This window comes from Aphis gossypii, chromosome 2 (assembly GCF_020184175.1).
Source record: "Aphis gossypii isolate Hap1 chromosome 2, ASM2018417v2, whole genome shotgun sequence".
Taxonomy (NCBI): domain Eukaryota; kingdom Metazoa; phylum Arthropoda; class Insecta; order Hemiptera; family Aphididae; genus Aphis; species Aphis gossypii.
In genome coordinates, this window is record NC_065531.1 from 82,611,168 (window position 1) to 82,635,093 (window position 23,926).

The 23,926-nt window shown below is 25.2% G+C and overlaps 3 protein-coding genes across 7 annotated transcripts; 1 reads left to right on the forward strand and 2 right to left on the reverse strand.

Moving 5' to 3' along the window:
- Positions 1 to 117: 117 nt before the first annotated feature.
- On the reverse strand, positions 118 to 9,398 carry LOC114119399 (uncharacterized). 2 transcript variants are annotated; one of them, XM_027980939.2, is made up of 21 exons: positions 9,122 to 9,398; positions 8,908 to 9,052; positions 8,542 to 8,802; positions 7,965 to 8,096; positions 7,309 to 7,474; positions 7,077 to 7,201; positions 6,885 to 7,009; positions 6,564 to 6,782; positions 5,980 to 6,182; positions 5,248 to 5,436; positions 3,980 to 4,168; positions 3,764 to 3,899; positions 3,548 to 3,683; positions 2,728 to 2,929; positions 2,017 to 2,293; positions 1,801 to 1,913; positions 1,433 to 1,740; positions 1,087 to 1,331; positions 784 to 1,017; positions 538 to 696; positions 118 to 395 (listed from the first exon to the last, which is right to left on the reverse strand). In XM_027980939.2, exons 1-21 carry the CDS (start codon positions 9,245 to 9,247, stop codon positions 252 to 254), a joined length of 3,834 nt encoding a protein of 1,277 aa, XP_027836740.2. In that variant the 5' UTR covers positions 9,248 to 9,398; the 3' UTR covers positions 118 to 251. The 2 variants fall into 2 exon arrangements, with proteins under 2 accessions (XP_027836740.2, XP_050057880.1); XM_050201923.1 differs by lacking the exon at positions 9,122 to 9,398 and having other exon boundaries at positions 8,972 to 9,030.
- A 1,460-nt stretch (positions 9,399 to 10,858) lies between these two features.
- LOC114119402 (anaphase-promoting complex subunit 7) lies at positions 10,859 to 17,159 on the forward strand. Of its 2 annotated transcripts, XM_050201925.1 has the most exons (11): positions 10,859 to 10,964; positions 11,635 to 11,914; positions 13,257 to 13,479; positions 13,556 to 13,737; positions 14,028 to 14,137; positions 14,228 to 14,414; positions 14,497 to 14,703; positions 14,772 to 14,882; positions 14,944 to 15,075; positions 15,399 to 15,673; positions 16,769 to 17,159. In XM_050201925.1, the coding sequence occupies exons 3-11, from the start codon at positions 13,263 to 13,265 to the stop codon at positions 17,010 to 17,012; spliced, it is 1,665 nt and encodes a 554-aa protein (XP_050057882.1). In that variant the 5' UTR covers positions 10,859 to 10,964; positions 11,635 to 11,914; positions 13,257 to 13,262; the 3' UTR covers positions 17,013 to 17,159. The 2 variants fall into 2 exon arrangements, with proteins under 2 accessions (XP_050057882.1, XP_027836744.1); XM_027980943.2 differs by lacking the exons at positions 10,859 to 10,964; positions 11,635 to 11,914 and adding an exon at positions 12,798 to 13,180.
- Positions 16,532 to 23,678, reverse strand: LOC114119401 (vam6/Vps39-like protein). 3 transcript variants are annotated; one of them, XM_027980941.2, is made up of 16 exons: positions 23,551 to 23,678; positions 23,311 to 23,468; positions 22,743 to 22,898; positions 22,575 to 22,681; positions 22,303 to 22,509; positions 20,304 to 20,484; positions 19,987 to 20,240; positions 19,056 to 19,185; positions 18,865 to 18,989; positions 18,669 to 18,794; positions 18,386 to 18,608; positions 17,925 to 18,308; positions 17,697 to 17,845; positions 17,350 to 17,628; positions 17,192 to 17,286; positions 16,532 to 17,135 (listed from the first exon to the last, which is right to left on the reverse strand). In XM_027980941.2, the coding sequence occupies exons 2-16, from the start codon at positions 23,405 to 23,407 to the stop codon at positions 17,069 to 17,071; spliced, it is 2,580 nt and encodes an 859-aa protein (XP_027836742.1). In that variant the 5' UTR covers positions 23,408 to 23,468; positions 23,551 to 23,678; the 3' UTR covers positions 16,532 to 17,068. The 3 variants fall into 3 exon arrangements, with proteins under 3 accessions (XP_027836742.1, XP_027836743.1, XP_050057881.1); XM_027980942.2 differs by having other exon boundaries at positions 23,311 to 23,386; positions 23,469 to 23,676; XM_050201924.1 differs by having other exon boundaries at positions 23,311 to 23,486; positions 23,551 to 23,568.
- Between the last annotated feature and the right edge of the window lie 248 nt (positions 23,679 to 23,926).

A 23,926-nucleotide genomic window follows, 5' to 3' on the forward strand; every position in this document is an offset into this window, starting at 1 on the left:
CATATTAATTAGTATACTCATCTGGAGTAGTTATAATGCAATCCTTTTTCTCATCTTTTATAAAAATGAATACCTACTAATTATGTTAGATATTTTAAGTGTGGATAATTTAATCCATTAAAAAATAAATATATTTATTCAAAACAATAAAAAAATATAAAATGTAATATAATGTTACTAAATAATAAAAAAAAAAACTGAATACATATTATCCTTCTTTTTTTGAAAAATGGAACTGTAATATTGAATATTTAAATTGGGAGCATTTTTGGTTCAATTAGAATTTCATTAACAGCACAAAATGATGGTTGTGTAACAGCGAATAAAACAGCTTCTGCAATATTTGATGGCTCGAGGATTTCATTATTAGAGCTGCAGTCATATCGTTTTAAAGCCTAAAATTAAAAAAATATTTTATAGGTAATAAAATAGTATTGGTGGTTAAGAAAAAATATTTATATATATATTGTGCAATACTGCAATAGTATTTGAAATATAATATCATAATTGTATCGAAATTCAGGAATCTATTTTTACCTCAAAATCACTAGTCTTATGTAATAACTCAGTTTTAACGTCTCCAGGTTGAATACAGGTGACTTTTATATTATGTTCAGTCATCTCAGTTCTTAATGCACTAGCTATTCCCTCCATGAAAAATTTTGTTCCTGAGTATACTCCTAAACCTGGAAATGACTGAAATGCCAATATTTTATAATATATATATATTTTTTTTGATTAAACTATGTATATAATTATACTAGTTTTGAGTTAATAACTTACTCTTCGGCCAGCATTTGATGTTATATTTACAATATGGCCAGAATTTCTTAATGTCATAGTAGGAAGAACAGCTCCAAGACAATTTAACATACCGTTACAATTCACTTGTACCATTTCATTCCATTCATCCATTTTACATTTGTCAAATGTTGTATAAAACATAACTCCTGCATTTATAATCATTACATCGATTGGGCCAATTGATTCTTCGACATTTCTAACCACTGTTTTAACCTTTATAAATAAATAATATTTATAAAATCAATTTATAAAGTAATATATGACCTAAATAATTGAATGTACATTAATTGGATCGGTAACATCCATTTCATATGGAAAAACTATGTTTTTGTTGGTTACACCACTAGAAATGATCTTCTTTTTTAATTCCATCAAACGATTAATTCGTCTACCAGTTGGAATCACTATAGCTCCAGCTAATGCTAACTTTTTAGTTATTTCATAGCCAATTCCTGAAGAAGCTCCGGTAATAAATACAACTTTTGACTTTAAAGGTAAAACTTGTGTTGTTAATAATTTAACTGAATCTAAATAAACAAGTATATTGTATAATAATTTATATAATTAAAAGATTTAAAAATGTATTTTAATTAACTTATTTACTATTAATATAATACATTTATATTACCTTCAGTTAGGACTGGTTGGGGAATTAAATTTAAATTGACTAATGTTTCTAGAATTCTACGGCACTCTTTACTGTCTAAAATTGGATACTCTAAATTGGCAGAAGTTAAATACGATTCGACATTTGTTTTTTTCACCGTCAACTCATTCTCTAAATAATTATTATCTTCTACAGATGAATTTAATAAATAAGTAAGAGAAGCTAATTGAGGTTGACGATTTGAATTGTTTTCAATTATTTCTGACCATTTTTCATAAGATACACTTTTTAAGTTATATCCAATGTCCTTCATTACTTCCCATAAATATCTACAAAAAAATCAATAATATATTATTAATATAAATACCATTTCAAAACATAATACATACTTTGAATCAAATGTATCATTAACTAAATGATAGATTTTTCCTGAGGACTCATTTAAATTTTGTGCCAGCTCCACAATAGTATTTGCAACAAAATCAACCGGAGTTAGTTCAATCTGTAGGTAATTTTGCATATTATTTGTATTTTTTATCATTTATACTTTTATAGGCTCATCTAAAATATCTTAAATATCCTATGCTTAATAATATAATATTTACCTTCCAATTTATATCAGGATATGTATTTGTATATAATACTCCTTGTATTACAAATAAAGTAAAATCTGCAGAATTCCAGCTTGGTATTAATCTACTTCCACTTATGTTTCCACATCTAAATATTGATGCTGGTAATCCTTTTTTAATAGCATTCAAAATTAACTGTTCAGCTAGCCACTTAGTTTGCCCGTAACCACTTTTGAGAAATGGTGCCCAGTTTTCAGGGTTATCATACTCTGAAACATCTTTAAGCCCTTGAGGAAAAACAGCCGATGAGCTAAAAACGTGACAATACATTTATTATTTTTATTTAATTTGAAAATGTTTTTATGCTTTAATATTGTATTATTTTTTATTAACAAGACATTATAAATATTGTAGTTATTTCTTTTATATTAATGTTTATATCATTACACAACTTTTTTTTATATTTCATTTTTAACACAAAAATGTATTTATGTAAATCATTATCATAGTCTTTAAATTTATTAAAATAACTGATTTTTATTATTAATAAATAATAATAATCAATTAAGTTTAAATTTTGTATTTCATTTTCATTTTCTTAGAAGGTTCATTGAAAATAAATATAATATATGATACGAAAATTATTTTTTTTTAAATATATATAAATCAAAGATGCAATTTACCGTTTGTTACAAACTTAAAACTATGTTAATATTTTAAATTAATAATAATAATATAACTAACCTAATATGATATAGTGGTTTTATTTTACCGTCCATACAAAATTGTATTATATTTTTGGTACCTATGACATTATTTTTATACAATGCTCCAAATGGATATGATAAATTAACTTGAGCAGCTGCATGTATAACATAATCAATATCATAACATATTGCTTCATAATCATCATCTGACATTCCAAATTGTAATAAAGATACATCACCTAAAATATAGTTAAACCATTTAAGTAATTTATAAATATATAATAGATACAACATACAAAGTTTAACTACCTACTAATACTTGAAACATTATATAGATTTTTATGAGCAAAAAAATCTATTAAGTTTAGGTTAGATTAAGCTATAAAATAATTTTATTAAAAAATCACTAGTCAGTAAATAATATAACTAAAAGAAATAGATAGGTAATAGGTAGGTATTATAGATTATAGCTAATAGCTATTACACATATAATAGTTGGATACCTACTTAATTATTTTGAAGCAGAGTTCATTCTGTATTTATTTGTGAGTATATTCAATACTAATTTTCTATATATTATATAACATTTGCACATTATTAATTATTTATGGTACCTACATAAAATGTAGGTAAACCGTATATAATATGATGTTAATTTTTAAAAATTATCATTTATATCTTAAACATGAAACCTGGGAATAAAACTTGCCCTAGGATGAAAATTTTCAGAATCCAGGATTGCTTATGATGCCTTAATATATGCACATTTATATGTATAATCTATATAAATTTATATACCTACCTATTATTATAACATTATGGTAGACAAATTTTCAATTTAAAATGTATATAGGTACCTTTTAAAACAACAACTTTAGAATAAAATGGGCTATTTGAAGAACCAACATTTATATTATATTTTTTCATTGTCTGTTCAAGCTTTTCCAAAGGTTTGAATTCTGCTGAATCTCTTATCAAGCAAAATATGTTTACCTAAATAAAACATTGGTAGAGTAGGTACTTGTAAAAATATAGCAATAAATAATTAATATTGGCATATAAATAATAATTACTTGAGTTTGCAGTAACTTTTGCAAAATAAATGCACCGACAAATCCTGTTGCTCCAGTAAGGAGTACATTACCATTAGTAAATTTATTTTTATTTAAATTTACAGCTCTCCAAAACCATCTTATCATTTTATCTGAGCTAGAAATGTAGGTATAAAATGTTAGTTATGAAATGTTACTATATTTATTTATATTCAATCAAGAATCTATATACATTACATGGTAGAATCATCGACAAGATTATTTAATTCTTCCATCAAATTAATTTCATTTGATGCAGATATGTTTTGATCTAATAGTGATGCCATTGCTTTAACATTAGGATTTAGAAATAAATCGTGAACGCGCAATTGAGTTCCAAATGTACTATTTAATTCACCTATTACACTAGCTGCTAATAATGAATGCCTAAAATTAAAAATAATAGTTAATTAAAAATAATTTGAAGGAGTTTATAATATGTAATAACCAAGTCTCACCAGTAACAACATAATATTTGTATGAATAAAATTGGTAATAAAAGTTTTACCTACCTACTATTAAATGTACCTAGGTACCTATGTATAATAATCTTTTTTCTATGAATATACCTATTACAATAATTGGTATGTCACTATGTCCTATAATAAGTAGGTAATAGGAATTAATAGGGAAATGATCTATGCTCATGAATGTGATAGAGTACTGAATACTGAATAGAATAGAGACAGTGGCAGTGGCACACTGACACTGGTAACTGATGCAATTAACTCATAAACCTCGGGGGAGGGGCTTGAGCCTTTTAACCAGGCTATAGATAATAATATAATATTATATTAGATAGACCATAGACAAAATAGATAGTATACTTGTTACCTATCTATATTCTATAACTGTGTTAGTTTGTTCATTTATTACGTACCTATTAAATTATACTTCTCTATGGTTTATTCATTATTGCCTATTGGTTTGTTAGTTTGTTACTAACAAAATGTGACACGCACAAAGTGAAATAGATAAAATGTTTTATTTAATAAATTTGTGTTGATTAAGTCAAAAAGAAAATTTTGATCTTAAGACGGTTCAGGGGACTTATTAATTGCGCCACTAGGCAAATAATATTTAATAACTAATAAGTAATAATTAAATCTTCGAATTAAAAACATTTGCTAGGTAGCTATCCAATCTCTCATGATGGTTTTTAATTTGTATTTGATAAGCATTGAATGTAGCCAATGTAGATATATTAATTGTATTTTATTGTACCTAATCGATTAATAAAACAGAAATTTGACATCATGACATAATGATTAATAACTAATCAGTAAGTTTGTTAGAAATTTAAAAAAATATTTATGTTTTGAATATGATGATGATTGATGACCTAATCACAAATTATCAAATTTTATACAATATAGATTTTTAATGACTACATGAGTACCTACCTAATATAGGTAACACCTGTCTGCCTATTATAAAAATACTCTAATAAATTATTTTCTACTTACCCGCCATTTTCGAAAAAATTATCTTCAACATCGAGGCTATACGTTTTTAGAGCTTTACAAAATATAGTAGCCACAGTTTTTTCTGTTTGTGTTTTCCAGTTTTCAACTAAAATACCATTTGACTTATCCAAGGTAATTTTTGGTAAAACTGACTTATCCAATTTACCAGAAGCTTCCACAACTGGCAATCTATATTTCAGTTATAATTAAAAAGTATTTAAATTTTTTATAAATTATAATATTTAATCTTATTATAGATAATTGTTATTTATATGTTATTGTAATACTTTAATAAGTATTTAAAAATTATCTATAGTTAGTGTTAATGTTCTGACTACGAAAAATCAGGACCTAGTTTACACATTGGTATATTTTTAGCACCCGAAAAATAGATTTTTATTGTATATTATTATATTAATTACAGTGAAACAATTGAGAAAATCATAACATTTTTATTAACTTGAAGATAATATTGTTATTTATGAGATGTTGTTTGAATCTATATTGGAATATTTTTACCACATACCCAAGAGTTGAACTAGTTGAAGACACATATAGATGTGTTCACGAATAAAATAAAAAATGATCTTAAAATTAATAAACTAGGTATTTTCTCTTTCTTCAGATAATTTAAGTTGTAATACATAATCCATTGCTTATTTGTTATTATAAAAATTATAAATTAATAACAATGGGCACGAATCACCCCTATACTATATGTTTAATACAAACCTATCTAAGAAGAAGAAATATGGTGGAACCATGTAAAAAGGTAATTTAAGTTTCAATCTTTGTTTTAATGATGATGCCGATAACTTTGCTTCATCTTCTAATACAACATAACCTATTAAATACTTGTCAGTGCCTTCTTCTCCGATGGATAAGACACACACAGAGTTTACTTCAGGTTCACTTAAAATAGTAGCTTCAATAGCCTATAAAATTAAGTATTATAAAGTTAAAAAATTAGTAACTTAAGTCTTTTATGAATGCATATAATGCAAAAAATATATAAATTATAGTCATATATTTATTTAGATATTATTAACAAAATATGTAGATATCTATGATTAAATAAATTAAATAATATACTCGTATGTGATGGCTATACAAAAATTATCATAATCATAAATCATAATTTAGAGAAAGTAATTCAATAAATTTATTTTATACTTTTTTATGACAAACAAGCGCGTGTTTGCTATACTCGTATATATGTCTTGTATACTGTATATAATATGTCTATTTAGTCTTTGAATGAATAATGACACTATATGAAAGTTTATTTTATAATTTTATATACTATAAACACTAACCTGTAGTTCAACAGTATAGCCTCTAATTTTAACCATAGTATCACAACGTCCACAAATCTCTAAACTTCCGTCCGATCTTAAATAACCCCAATCTCCAGTTTTGTATAATCGATCACCAAATTCTTTTGGCACTGTACTGGGTCTTTTAATGAATCTTAAAGTATTTAATTCAGGGCGATTTAAATATCCAATTGCAAGTGTAGGTCCTCCGACGTAAATCTATGTATATAGATACATAATCGTAATATTAAAACGGTTACTATCGAAGAACTAGTGAGATTAATGAAGAAGATTATTCAACCGAATATAATATAACTTTACCTCGCCTGATATTCCTATGTTTTTAACTTTGTATTCGTTATCCATTATTAATATGTGAACACCAGGCAAAGGTGCACCAACGGGAGAAAACTTGCTTGGTTCTAAGTCACTTGCTTTTGAAATATCTGTAAAGTATTAGATAATGAATATTAAAATATAATAAATATAAATATCTATTTAATAGTTAGTTACCAGCACAAGTCACGTCATGACATTCTGACACACTATAAAAATTAAACATTTTAACCCACGGAGCAATTTTTTCCATCCTGTCTCTTAAAGAAGATGTCATTACTTCCCCACATATCCAAATTTGTCTGATAAATAAAAATAACATTTAATTACAAATTAAAAGAAACATTTTAATATTATGAACATTAAATAATATAGTTTTTTAATATTTGATTAAATATTAATAATTTACTTAAGTGTTTTGAATCCTTCGGGTACATTTATACCTTTGTAATCGAGAACTGTTTGCAAAAGAGATGGTGTGAATAACATTCTTGTTATTTTATTTTTTCGTAAAAACACTAGTAATCTTGGCGGATCGTAAATCGCATCATCGGGAATTATATACATTGGAAGTCCTATAAATATAATTGCATATATTATACATAGTAGATAAGAAGAGTGTAATAAGTATAAAATTAATATAAAAATCAATAAAAGCAAACATAAAAATATACATAATATTTTATGTTATTTTAGATATTCTGTCAGTATATTATATTATATTATAATTATAATAAAATTTATAATCATATCGTAAATAGTATAAGCTAATTTATAAAACTTATAAAATATGTATTCATAATTCATATAGTTCATAGGCATATGGCTAAAAAAATATATTTGCTCTTTATGTTTTATTAATTATTTTTAAATAAAAAATATTTAAACCTAATACGCAGTAATGTCTAATAATAATAACATATTATAGATATCTATAGGTACATACTGCCATATTGGATTATACAAAAGATACAACCCAACCCTAATCATTGTTGAATTATATTTTAAAAATATCATAAGTACCATTAAGTACCAATTGTTTAATAAAAAAAAAATTATAATTACCTTTAAGTAATGGTCTAATCATTTCCCAGATGAAAAATACATTACAAGCTTCTCTGTCATCATCCTCGTAAGGATATGCTTTATGTCTCCACGTAAATGAATATACAGCACCACGATGAGGACATTGAATACCTTTAAAATTTAATTATACTAATTTGAATATTTTTTATATTTGTTTCATAGAGCCATATAATTATACAATAAATACATTAAAATTTACTAAATCTGTAGCAAAAGAGTACTACACGATTATACATTTGCATCTTTTAACCAAACTATTTAAATTAGGTAACTATAAATATTTACAAAATTTGGTAAGGAAATTTTGATCTAGTAGTTTTTTATTTTCATATTTTTTAAAGTCAGTGATAAATTAATCAGTTGACAATTAATTAGTTCTAATAGTCTTTAATATATGTATATATTTGTTGTCTAAACAGTATAAACTAAAAGTTTAAAAGCTTATTTAGGGGTATATATAGAAATAATAATAAAAAAAATTAATTAATTTAAATATTTTACACATATTCCTATTTAGCTATGATTAAAAGTATTATAAATTTATAGCGAAACATACCCTTTGGTTTTCCAGTTGTGCCAGATGAGAACACTACAAGAGCCATGTCATCGAGTTCATTTGGTTTTTTCTCAAGAAGTGATCTATCCACTGATGTTTTCAAACTATCGTACCAACCAATATCCAAGAAAATTAGTTGCTGTTCTTTAAATCGACTTTCAAAGAATTCTTTAGTAAGAATTGCTTTGGGAGTCGAATCCTCTAAAACCGAATGAAGAAGTGGTAATGGATAAGATACCTCCAAGATTAAACATGCGCCCCCTATACGGTTTTAAAAATTTTAAATATATAATTTGTATCAAACCTTTACTTATAAAGTTACAAAGAATAAACAAATAATAAATGTCACTATAATAACGTAAGTACCAGCTTTATGAATAGCAATGTAACTAATAGTATACTCAAGGCAACGTTCCATCATGATACCAACCATCGTGTTTTTGGTAACACCAATGCTCTTTAGTTTTGCCGCCAATACATCTGTCATTTCATCTAATTCTTTAAATGTGACCTTAAATTTAAATAACAATTCATCATATTAAATGTATTTCATATAAACTATATTAACAACTGAACTAACCATTGAGCCATCAACATTAATTACGGCAACTGCATTTGGGGTAGTGTTTGCTTGAACTTTAAACATCTCATCAAGACACCCTTGTTTGTCATAATTAGACATATTTACAGAAGGAACTTTCGACATTTTAAAATAGAAAGTTGTTTTCAAATTAATAGTAATGATAAGAAATTTAAATTTAACGTTTAAATTTATATAACTATACCAAGTGAAATAAACGTAATAAGCTCTCAATTACAAGTTTCAACGTATATATAGGTACACTTCAACTGCAGCGTAACCGCGCCTAAACGGCTAAACATACTAACATATTATAATAATCCTATTATTATGTTTTTATCTATAACCAATTAATATGGAAGTAATACATATGCTGATGTACAACGAAGTGGCGTGATTTGATTTGTAATCATTGTATAATAAATAAAACATGATTTAGTCACTATAATACAATACATAAACGATGTGTATATACTGTGTACATACCTATGTATATAATGTTTACTACTGTGACTGTAACTATATAAATACGTCTATATATCAAACTATGTATGTACTTAAAATTTCTCGTATCATTTTTTTCTATTAAAATGTTTATTAATTTTTTTATATAAAGTATATAAGTGGCACTATTATGTTACTGAATTGTGGTCTTGTGGATACCTATATTTTGATTATTAATTGTGTATGACGTATGTATAACTTACAATTAGAATTTAAATATAAAATATAAGTATACATTCTATAATTCTATACATCATTTATTCATTATATAATCGAATTATTTATTGAAATTTCTAATATAAAAACTAATTTTATATTAATAATTATAATTATCGAGCTATATTATTATTCAAAAATGTAAATGTCCAATAAATAGATAGCTTTTATTAAAATAAATAATAATGTATACCTACAATTTACAAATTTCAAAAGAAATATAGATTTTAATCATTTAATAAATGTCTTATTAGTGATTAAGCTATTGTATGAGTATATAGTTATTTTAATAAAAACTTTAAAATTTTGAACATCAAAATAATTTACGTTATACCTGTTTAAAATTGTACATCAATAAGCTTAGTTTTATTGAAATCGTATAATATAATATAGGTACCTACGTACTTATTCATTTAATCCCAAGATAAGCCACAGGTAAAATGCATATATTACATTCCGCTGTTAATATTGATGTACAAAGTTTGATTTTTAATATGGTTACATCAATGAAAAGCTATTAATATTCTTAAGTATAAACATAATTTTATAAGTAAAGGCCTATTAATGTTGGTTGAAGAATAATTTAATCATTATATTGTTAATTGTTATAGTAGCTACTAGCTAGTTGTTAACCCATTGCTGCATCTATTTAAGAAGTATTACTAGTCAAATTATTTTGTAAATATTTTTGTTAGTTGTTACCGGAATATTTTATTTATAATATAAATAATTCAATTCATATAATGATGTAACAATGTAATATGTTATATTATTTTCAACTTTCAATACTCAATTACTATCAATTACTCAAGTTTCAAGTAGTCATATATTAATATATTATATATAGTAAAGTTATATTTCAATTACTATTACCTACATAATAAATAATAATTAAACAAATAATAACATATAAGTATATTATTTTATATAAAGCTACAAATAGATTAACAAGATTGAAAATCCATTCCATCTTTCCATAAAATTAATAATACTTAAGTTCCAGACTCTGGAGTCACTTGTGGAAAGCATTTACCATCGATACCCTACATAATATTAGTAATATATTATACTAATATCATCATGTCGCGACATCCATGTAAATGTGAAGACTACTACACAGCCAGTAAGTCTATATTATATAGAATATAAAATGACTAGCTCCTTTGGTAAAGTGAAACCAAAATAATATAAATATTCACGTAAATGTTTTCTGATGTTACCGGGATCGGCGGGATCAATTAATATTTTTTAAGTCTCTCCTCTATAAAATCGATTGATAATAAGATGGGGTGAAAATTGGCAAAAATTTCACACTCAAGATCTCTTAATAGAAACAACTTTTATGGCAACAATACTTGACAAACTATACATTGCTGTCTGTTAGGAAATTCTATTAGTTAAAAACCAAATTTATACCTAGGTGGCTAGGTACTTCAACGCGCGTACCAAACGATTTCCGTATCAATATCCACACGGAAAATAGATTATAATAATAGGAATGTTTTATGTTATACAAAATGGAAGCCCGTGGGCAGTAGTATAAATAAAAAAATATTTAAAAAATCGGCCACATCGATAGTAGGCGATTTGACCAAGTATCGAAATTTGTCACTCAACCGATACCTATCATCTCATTATGATTCAATTAGTTAAACTTTTATAAAAAGGATTGATACTAAACTGCACTCAATAGTTTCCTTGAGAAGTAAGCAATTTGAATACTATTATTTATTATTTATTAGTTTATTTTATATATTCATACTGGTTATAAGGCAAAATAATGATTTTACTAGTGCCACACAACTAAACAAGTAGAATGTATCGCCAGCACAATAATAAGCATTTGAACAACTCCACGGGTAAGGGCTACTTGTATTTGTACTACTTGTAGTCTTAACTCGTACGACTGCAAATTATGAAATTCTACGCTCACGATAAATGAATGGACTAGACTACTAGAGAGCTGCTGTCGCCTGTCATGCAACTTAAATATCTAAATTCATAATATAATAGAGACACCTACATAATAAGAGACGTTCCCGTATGATGAGCGCGTGAGTTGTACGCGGAAAGGTATGTTAAAAATTGAATTATATCATATTGTTATAATTATTATTACAAAAGAATACAATCAAAAAACGGGACTTATTCCATGGCGACCAATTCCAGGTCGGTTGGGTGGGGAGTGGTAAGTGAAAATATATTGTACTATGCGGGTTACTACTACTAAAGATCATTTACGACTAATACAACGATAATGCTAATTATCGGATGTGTAAGAAATTGCCTATAAAATGGTCCTTAGAATCTAGTACTATAGAGGCCCCTTAATGATTGATTAATTATGTTATGTCTTATCTTACTTCATAATACAATTTTATATGCTATAGATTTCCGGGGAAAAAGGTCTCGTGTTTTAAGTCTTTCGCAGAACTACGGAAGTTAATTTCCTGTTTGATAATGACCTGCGTTATGACCGTAATAATATTATAATGTTCTCGGTATTTTAAATCGAGTTTAAGTCCAAAGGTTTATATATTACCTATGTAGATTGTAGATACTGTTTGCCAACAGACGACGCGCCACTACGTTGCTGTATTTGTAAACTATATGTCTAAATAGAGATATGATGAGGTAGACGGTAGAGTATTAATCAGGATTGGAAAAATTTCTATACTCAACGGTTTTGCTTTGATGTAATTGATATGCCGGCCAGTCACTGAATCACAATTATTACGTTTAAATTTTATTTACGCGGGAATACGGATAAAATAAAATGGATTTTTTCCACGAGGAGCGCTACAAATTCTCAAACTCATAAGACTTCTTATGAACCATGATTGGTATATTTTGTACCATCTAATATCTATGTTATTAAAGTGATAACTCATAGGTGCAGATTACAGATTATACATCGAAACATTATTATATTGTTAATTAACGACGTTTTAAGCCGTTAATGGTTATTATTATATTTTTTCTTTTACTTACCATTTGATAGTATGTTAAACATTTTCTACTGTAGTTTATTGAAATTGTATTTTTTCCGGAATAACCCTTTTCCCTGATGTTTAAATATAAATTTATCGAATTGTACCTATTGTTTTCTTTATTTTTAAATACTTCTTGAATATTGTATTTTCCTATCTTTTGTTTTGGATTTTTAGTAACAATAATACCTATTAACTTTATACATAATTACATTTCAAAGTGCCAATAGTTTTTATTTTTAAATAATAAAAAAAAATACAGTTTAAATTTATTTTCAAAATGAGTATGTTATTTGATCAAATAAAACTGTTACACAGCCAAAAATTATACTCCAATGTCATAAAAGTGGTAAATTTTACATATATATTTTTAATATTATTAAATTTTAATATATTTTTCAACCAATCTTACTTTCATTTTTTAGGCGGAGATGGTTTTAAAAGTTAGTGAACACTCGACAGATATCTTAACAGCCCCTCATAAATTCCGTATATTGGCATATCAGGGTGATTCGCATTACTACTTAGGCAATTATCGTCAAGCAGAAGCTGCATATAAAACAGCATTGACGTTTAAAGATGCGTGTTCTTCATCAAAAGCTACACAAAAACAATATGATGGCTTAAAAGATCCTATGCCTGATATAGGTTAATATGAATTATATACAAATTAAGTTTATAGTTTTGTGTTTTATTTATTTTTAAAATACTATTTATTTTTTAGATATAAAATATCATTTGCATTTATGCTTGGTGAAACTAAAAGATATTAAACAGGCTTTAGCTGTTTTACAATCAGTACCTTCCAAACAAAGAAAAACTAAAATTAACATGGCTATAGCAAAACTACATCATCAAACGGGCAATATTGTTCATGCTGTAACTGCTTATAACAAAGTTTTAAAAGTAAGTAATCTGCAATATTTTGTAATAGTTTTGAATACAAGCTAAACGCTAGAAGCTATATTCATTATTATAGATTTTAAATCATATATAATTTTAACCACTAAAAAAATTATTTTCAAACTTAAAATTATATTTATATCAAAAATGGAACTGTAATATCTTATTTTTTAAATTTTATTTTTATGAATAAAATTTAAAAATCATTAACTGCATTGTCTGCATTGTTTTTTTTTTCAAAATCTTCAACTATTTTATTGGTAGTTTAATTCAATTTTAATTTAATTTTTAAGGAATGTCCACTAGCAATTGAAGCAGCTGAAGGACTTTTAAGCTTAGGTGTTAAAGGAGCCGAAGTTAATGCTATGATGATAGAAATGGTTGGAATTAATGGACTTGAATGGTTGGTATTTAATATTTTTTTGAAATGTTATTACTGATTGTATATACCTTTATATATATTATATATATTATTATGTATATTTATATTTAGGATTAGTGGCTGGTTAAAAGCGCATGCTTATCTATTTCAACAAACTGAATATCCTGCAGCTATTAATACATTAAAACAGTTGGATGATAACTCACCTTTATGCAATAGTAATAGATTATTAGTAGCTATTGGAAAGTCATATTATTTTTACGGAGATCGTAAAAATGCACTAATTTACTTACAAAGGGTTAGTAATTTATACCACTGCTTGTTTCAATTTTTATTTTATTTTAAATATATTTTAATACAGTATATATTCAATTTTGTAGGCTTATAGATTAAATCCACTAATGCAAGACGGCCTATGTACACTAGCTATGTGTCTATACATGGAAAAACACAACAGAGAGTTAGAAAAATTGCTCCCAACAAGTTATACAGATGAATCATCGATTGATTCCCATATGTGGATTGTTCTTGCTTTTGTATGTTATAGTAATAGTAATTATTCAAAAGCATTGTGTTTGGCACAAAAGGTATTTATAAAGATTTTTAAATAAATATATTTAATTTACTGTATTCTAACCATTTAGTATTTTTATAGGCTTGTTCTGTTGACCCAAGAAATATTGAGGCACTGTTGTTGCATGGAATGATATTAACAAGTATGAAAAAGTATTCTGAAGCTATTTTACAATTTCGTAAAGCTAATGATGTAAGTATTTAAATTTTCTTTTTTTCTTATTATTATTTAATGGATGTTTATTATTTTTTAGATTGCTTCTTATCTGTTCGATCCACATAAAGGTATGGTAGATTGTTATATAGCATCACACAAAATGAGAAATGCTGTGACAGCTGCTAGTAATTGTTGTAAACAAATGAATAACCATCCAAAAGCATTAACAGTGTGTATTAATTTATATTTTATGTTTATTTTTAATCTAATAGAAATTATATCATTAATGTAAATGATTTTTAAATTTTCATATCAAGTTGATTACATTTATCAATTATTATTTTAGAAGCAGCAGTGATCATATCTTAATATAAATTTTAAAAAAATCATTATCATTTCAATTTTCTTGTTTCTTATTTCATTTTACTTAGGGGTTAGAAAATGTATTCAATCAATATTAATTTCATTATTCTATCAAGCAAATATTTTTAGGTTTTTTATACTTAAAAGTATAACTTAATACTTGTTATATAATTTATATTTATTGTTTAGTTATATGCTTCAATACTAATGAAGGATCCAACGACAGTTGGCAAAGCAAAAATACTTTTAGAAAGAGCATTAACTATGGACGAGTATTACCTTCCAGCAATATATATGGTTGCTCAGATATATGAACAAGAAGGAAATTATAGTCCTGCTGTTGCTTTATTACATAAACAAGCATTAGATCAACCAACTTGTAGATTATATCAAATGTTGGGTGATTTAAGTGTCAAACAAAATCAGTTAGAAAAAGCATTCGACTTCTATTATTCTGCACTCAAGTAATTAATATGATTTATATTTTATGTATTTAATAATAAATAATATGTGGATATGGCATTCCTATCTTTGTTAAACATAAATTTTTAAGCTAATTTAATAAAGAGAGAAATAATGGTTCTCTTGCATAGAAGCTTTTGTGCATAGGAAGAAAAGAGATTTAATGATGTTGCAGTTAACAATGGTGTGCATATTTTTATATAATGCCATGTTCATAAGTTAAATATAAATGATAATTTATCTGTATATGCATTAAAAATCATATGAATTTATAAATTAATTAATAAAATTAGCTATAAATGTAATAAACTGCTATTAAAATAGGATAACCTTCAGAAATTGTATTTTACTTATATAGTTGTGCTAATTTCATCAATATTTAGTGTAGTACATAGATAATGTGATAATTATTTGCTCCAGTTTACAATCTTCCAATAGTATAAGTTATATTTTTATGTTCATCAGTTTATTTATGCAATGATAAAGTTATCTTATTATTATTATGCTATAATAACAAACACAAAATTTTCATAGTTTAATATGTTGATTTATTTTTTTTTTTAATGTATATAAAATTAAAAGTTGTTGATATAAAATAGATGAACTACTAAATTGTTTAATACTTAAAAAATCAGAAATTAAAATATAATTGAAGATAATCAAAAATCAAAATAAAATAACATTTTTAATGGCCAGGAAAATGTTTACTCCGTATGCGCAACCATTTAGTCTAACACTGTTTCACATGATTAAACTACAATTACAATTCACAAGTTGCTTTAGTATTTTTAACATTTATTTAATATTCTTTGATATTTCAAAGTGTAATAAATATTATGATTGAGTAAATAATAATGATATATAATAATCCTTCATAATATAAGTATAATTAATTTTTCATTTTAAAAATAATTTAAAATTTAAATATAGTACACTAATTATAAAAACAATAAAAAATAACATAGTTTAATGAGAATATTTTATCCAATAACAATAGGACTTTTTTATAATTTATTATTTAGATTTTATGAATCCAATAAAAAAACTAATATTTTAGTTAAAAAATCACATAATAACTATCATTTATTGGTTTTTAGTCTTGACCCAAATAACAAACGAGTTATGGAGAGTTTAGAGAGTTTGGGAAAACCATGCAATACTTCAACAGCCACATCTGCAGATTCAACTGGACCCGTTTTAAATGGTTCACTTTTAGATGCAACATTTAGTGGTGTTAATAATGCGGAAAATGAATCAACACCATTCAATAATGCTGTACATGAAGAAGATACATTTATGGATTCTGATCATGAAGGATCTGGATCTGACATATCCATTTAATTATTTATGACTGTTTTAACTTGTACCAATGAACTCAGATATTATAAGTTTTCTTATTAATCTGCCTTGTGATTATGACATGAATAATGGACAATCTCACCATTTGGACATCTTACAAATGCACTGAAACATTAAGATAATGAAAAATTTGTTTTTTACTATTTAATTAATTAATATACCTTTGATTTCCAAATCGTTTTTTACACACTCCGCAGATATTAAATTCTGTCAAAGTAATATTTTGTGACTCATAAAATATTCTCTGTTGTTGAATCTAAAGTATTATATTAAATATTAAAATTTTAAGAACACATTTAACGGTATTAATAATTTTTACTTTTAAAAGTTTAGCATAGAGTAGTCCACGGTTCACTTGATAAAGCCTTCTATTGCTGATTGCTTTGTCTAGAGCAGTAACTAGAAAATTACTAATACGATGAATAGGTATTTCATCTGGTAACACTTTTAATACATCTGGAGTAGCTATTTGAGCAGCATTTTTATTTAAAATTTCAATAACTTTCTCTAAATTGGGTGCTGGTTTAGATACATCCCCTAGTCCAGCTAACCAACTATCTGGAGGGTCAATGAGCAATCTCAATAGTATAACATAAATCTATAATTAATTTAAAAATGTATTAACATAAAATGTATTATAATTTTTAGTTTTGGTATCTAAATTACTTGATCACAGTTTTCATTTTTTGATTTATAAACTTTATCACAGTACTCGATCGCTCGGTTAACATCATCCAACACAGTGACATACATAGATAAGACTTGTTCATGGCGACCCAGTTTACCTAATACTATAGCACGTTCTTCAAAAAATCCTGTTCAATTATATGTCATAGTAGTAAAAGATCTTTAAGCAATTAATAATAAGTAATAACAAAATATTTTTAACATTACCGTCCAATGGAAAATGTACCAATACTGTTTCAGGAGTATAATACTTTGATTGTTCTAAAAATTCCAGAAGTTTAGTTTTAGTGTTTTGAGCTGTTTGTTCATCAGCTTGCATTGACATGGAATTATATTTTTGAAGCTTTTCTCTGTATTGATGTATTAAAGCATTATGACATATAGCATTGGTATCATTCCAAACGTGTATAACATGTTCCATATAAGGTATAATTAAATTTTTGTGATTTCTAATTAAAAAATCCAATACTTTAGGCCTAGGTAAATGTTCAACTTCAGCAACATCTTCTGTAAATATAGTAAGTCCTTCTTCTGGGTACTTTTTTAATACCCAATCAGAAAACTGTAGAATAATATCAATATTATTTGAACCTATAAAATAAATATTTCATAAATGATGGCAATTATTAATTAATATAATGATAAACAACTGGTAATTTATTAATTACCAATATTTTGTAGATATTGAATAGTTCTTTCAGGTCCTTTGAGATTAGAATCGGAATCATCTGACTGCTTTTGAAGAAGTTCTAATGCTTTGCTATGTAATCCTTTGGTTTGATACAAAATTATTAATTCGCTGTATTTTTTATACTTTTTTAATGTTGTTTCAGTTTCTAATAAATGACAATGGTTAAGTCTTAAAAGAGGTGCTATTAGAGCGTCATTAGTCTGTAACATAAACATTTAAAATTTATAATTTTGTCATTATTTTTCAAAATTATAGCTTACTTGTAAATAACATTTTAGAAGTGTTGTGTCTATAATCTGAAGTAACTGTTCTTGATGATTAGTATTTATTTCAAGAATATCTGATTGATTTTTAACATTGGGTTCTTTTAAAAGATTGAATCTCACCTAAACATTCACCAAAAGCTAAGTTTTAATTTTGAAATATAATGAATTCAATTATAAACCATCTAATTACCTCGGTTAAATATTCAATTAATGCAACAATTTTTATTTCCATCTCTTTTTCAAGTATTTCTTCTCCGTAGTCTGAATCACTTTGAGGTAATAAATTTGGAAATAATCTGATAACATCATAAGGATCTGTAAAAATCAAATTGATATTAAACTAAAATCAATTTTAAAAAATGTATAATAAAATTTTTATACCCGTATTCAACTTTAAAAATTCTCTCATGGATTCTTGATATTTCTTTTTTTCAAATAAATCATTAGCATATAAAGTTCTAATTTGTGATACATTTTTTTCTTTATCGTCAATAGATTCATCAGATATGTTCTACATTATAGATAAAAAAAATAGATAAACAAAGTAAAATATAAATAAATGATTTTAACAAGAAATTACTCTACAAATAATATTTATTTATAACTTATTTTTATGAGTAAATTTAGTTACTAAAAAATATGCTTAGAAAATAGGGACTAAAATATTAAACAAAATGTTTATACAAATACAAGATTTGTTTAATCAAATGAGATTTAAAAGACTAGAACTCGACAAATGGTTCAAGGCAATATAATATAAAGGAATTATAATTGTTGATGATATAATCATAACACTGTCAATTATCTGTAGAATGGATTAAAATTATAAACTATTATTAAAATATTAACCTTTTTACTACTACATAAATACAATTTTATACCTAGTTGTTCTGAAAAATACTTTTTTTTTTATAAGACATTTACGTTCTATATGTTGTAAACAAAAAGAAAGCATATACACGAATACATGAAGACAGCAGCATTTAGTGAGGTTGCAGTCATGTAATATCTATTACTGTAGTCATAGACATTATTTAATTTGAAATGGTTTTTTTTTATACATAATAGGAGAGCATATATATGATGATAGTAGGCAATAGATTAAAAAAACACATTAAAAAAAAATTCCTAACATAACCCAAGAACACGACATTTTTAATAATACCTATTTTGTGCATGAAGTTGAATATTTGTAATTACTCAAGAAAAATGGACTTTTTACACATCATTTTTGTAAGAAAATAGTATTTAATTAAAAATACATTATGCTATGTAAAACATAATTTAGTAATCTTTATAGTTAATTACTTACAGCTAATTTTAAAGCCAGTTGAAAATCTTTGTCTTCAAGAAGTCGTTTAATTTGTTTAGAAAATGGAACTGCTTTTAAACAACAAACATCCAATGTAGACGAAACATAAATTAAACCACTTTTACAAGTAAACATATTCATAGTTTTAGAAGAAGCTGATATTACTTGACGCGACACCGAACTTTCAACTGATTCTATAGTTTGTACATACAATTTATCGCCTATACTTGCAATTAAGTAAGGTTCATCATACACTGAAAAAAAATTATATTAGTAAATACAATACTTATACTTTTAAATATAAAACTTTTACATACAAATAATAGATGGTGTGTCTACCCATTTAATAAATTGCTGCTCAGCTACTTTGCCCATTGTACTCATGACAATTAAATGGGAATCTTTGACAACACCAAACATTGTGTCCGATATTTTGGTTATAATTGGTTCTTGATTTTTTCCAGTTAAGAACAAAGGTTTTACTTGTTCCATAGTAACCTAAAATAAATTTATTTAAATTTCTTTAATTAAATTGAACTAAAAATATAACAATTAGAATACACCAAGTATTTATTTTAAAACTTAAATTCTTTTAACGGGATTTTATTTGGTTCATATTAATATAATTTATATATACCATATAGAACTAATAGTACTAAGACTAACTACATATGATATAGTAAAGGTTTTAATTTTTAAAAAAATGAATCATAATTACTAATTAATAGTTATTAAAATTTCAACTTTTATAAAAAAAAATGCAAGTATTGATATGATTATTATTTTTATTATTGCTAAATTCAATTTCTTAAAGCTAATAATAAATGAAACAACCAAAATTTCAAAGGTTTGATTTTAATTGTTTTATACCATTCTACTATAAAATATTTATAGGTATATTGTTAGAAAAAATGTTGATAAACTCTAATTTAAACCTATACATAAATGTATCTATGATCTATTTCTACATTGACATTTTCATTAATTTTCTTTGACTGACGACTGTTATTTTAATTCTATGAATTAGGTATATTTCAGTATACATTTATATTTTATAATACACTTTTAAGAATTGGTTTATTTATTAGTTTTAGCAGTTTGACTGATAATGAACAGGTTAAGATTTTCAATTGCATTTACATTAAAGCTTGTTATTATTTTTCAATGTTCCTTATGACCCATGATTCATATTTATACAAAAATATTCAGTTTGAAATTATTTATAACTATCAGTTGGTATATTGAAACTTGACCCTTAGTTCTAAAAATCTAGCAGTGCTTCTCATTTAATATTTATACAATCCGTGGATTCCAAAATCCTTAGATGGCATATTAAAGATTGCAACTATATTTAACTAACTTCCTAAAAATCAAAAATTTATCGGAGTATAGTACTGAATATGGTTGGTATAGAGTTAAATAAAGTTGGAATAAGCAGATGTTTTGACCAGAATAATCTTTAATATACTAATTAATGATATTAAAGATTCTATTGAACAAAAAAATAAACATGGTATGGGAAAATGATTGGAATTCTATTCTACCATTTAATAAATAAAAATTACTAAAAAATATCAAATCCCTAACACTGCAATAAATATTGAAGATAGAAAGTCACTTTTATAAGAGCAAGACTTAGATATTCATTCTTAATCCACATATTCCTAATTATTTAAGATCTAACAACTATGCAATACATACTTAATAACTTAACCATTCAGTGTATCATTTAAAAATGCCCAAAATGTTAACACATACATTTTAAATGTATTAAGGTATTTTACCTTAATATCAAACAATTTGGGAAGAGCTCTTAATGAAGGTAATAGCACAAAATCTTGGATTTTCTCATCAAATTAATTAATATTGTTGTAATAATTTATAGGCATGTTTCAATAAATCAAAAAGGAATTCAAATGTATATTTTTTATAACAAAAAATGTAATTTTGAATTATTATAAAACACAAGAGTTATTTTATAAAATTTGATGCAGTTTTATGAAAAATTTGTATTTACACTGTATTATTTAATTTTAAAAATTCTGTAAATTGTGTATAACACATATTATTTTTTAAATATTTTTTTATAGCTATTTATTTAACAAGACAATTTATATGATTTTAATTATTAAATATTTGTGCAGTTAATAATTATTTATTAACTGATAATATATTTCAAATTAATAAAGATTTTATGCATAAAATTTTAATTTTAAGTATTTTTCTGTTTGTATACTAGGTTAATAACTTATTTTGATGAAGTAATAATGACATCTTAAAAAAAATGTATACGGTTATTAATAAAATTAAACTTACATCAAATAAGTAATATTCATTTTTACAGCCAATAATTACTGTTTGATCACACCACACTAATGTACGAGGTATATCTGGTAAGTTAATATTTTCAGAATGTTCCAAGAAATCTTTTCCTTTCCAATAGTAAACTTGCAATTGTCTCTTAACAGCTACACAGAGGCGAACTACTGTGTTACTGGGATTACTTTGCAATCCATCGGGAGTCTATAAATTTATTTTAATATTTTTTTTTATATTCACATTACATTTATAAAGTTCAAATAATTTACCTTCACATTTACAGTAAAATAACTAGCACCTTTAGTTTTTTGTAAACCAGGTGTTTTCAAATGTATTACTTTATCACGAGATACATCAAGTACACTAACTCTTTCATCTAAAAATTTAATAAAAAAAATTAGATAGTGTAAAAAAGGTAAATGTTTAAAATGTTATACCTGATAGACAAATAACTATTTGACATTCTGATATTGCAGTTAATTGTAGTATAGGTCTTTTGCTAAATGTTTTATTACAGTCAACTAGTTGTACCCTAGGACTGGTGGTGTACAAAAATATGTGCCCTAAACGATTACCAACCAGCAAATAATTATCTAAGAAACATAAAAATACAATTAACAATAATTATATATGGTCACAGATCTTTATATAGATTGAAGTATGTTCACCTATTGATATTTAAATTTATAAATTATAAACTAATAGGAGTATGTTTAGAAGAGATATTAATCCAATTTTTAAAAAACAATGTATTTAGATAGTAATTATGGTAAGGGATTCAAGTCAAATGAGATAATTTAAAATATATAATATTTTTAATGCACAAAACAAGTTTAAAAATAAATAATTGAGCATATGATGCAGATTTTTGTATGTCATCAAGTATGAACACCCATTAAAAAAAATAATAATAATTAAGATTGAGTAATATTCTGTAGATATAATAAATATTTTTTCAACAATCAAATATTAAATCCAATTCATACTTATGATGAAAACAATTACCATAGGCAGTGATGCTTTCAATTTGAACAGAATACTTTAACAGTTTTACAACTTCATATACATCATGCATTTTGAACTGTAAATCATTTGCACTCATAAATCACTCGGAAATAACAATTTATAGCTCTGTAGTCTGTATTGAACAAAGATTACTATACCTAGAATAGGTCATGTACCTAAAATTAATCAATTAAGAACAACTATTGAACCTAGATCAACATATTTATAATTGTACAATACCGCAGCTGAATTTACAAAGGTTAGTACTAAAAGCGATTTAATTATTTAAAGACTTCACAAAAATAATAATATTTGAACATAATATTAATATTTGATTCCCAAACCCAAAACTCCTAAGGAAATCTTAAATTTAATACAAGATATTATCAGTTATGATAACATTGATAGGCGTCGGCGACGAAGTTATATTTCGTTGTGGAAAGTAAAACGGTTTCTTTTATTCTTCCATTTACAACTTCACGAATTTCGCGGTCTTTCCATTAAAATATTTTGAATTTTTAAACCACAGATAATCATTAGTCGGGTTTATCTACATATTTTGCCAATACGGTAATGATATAAATTTAGAATTTAGAACTATTGACTCATACTATCA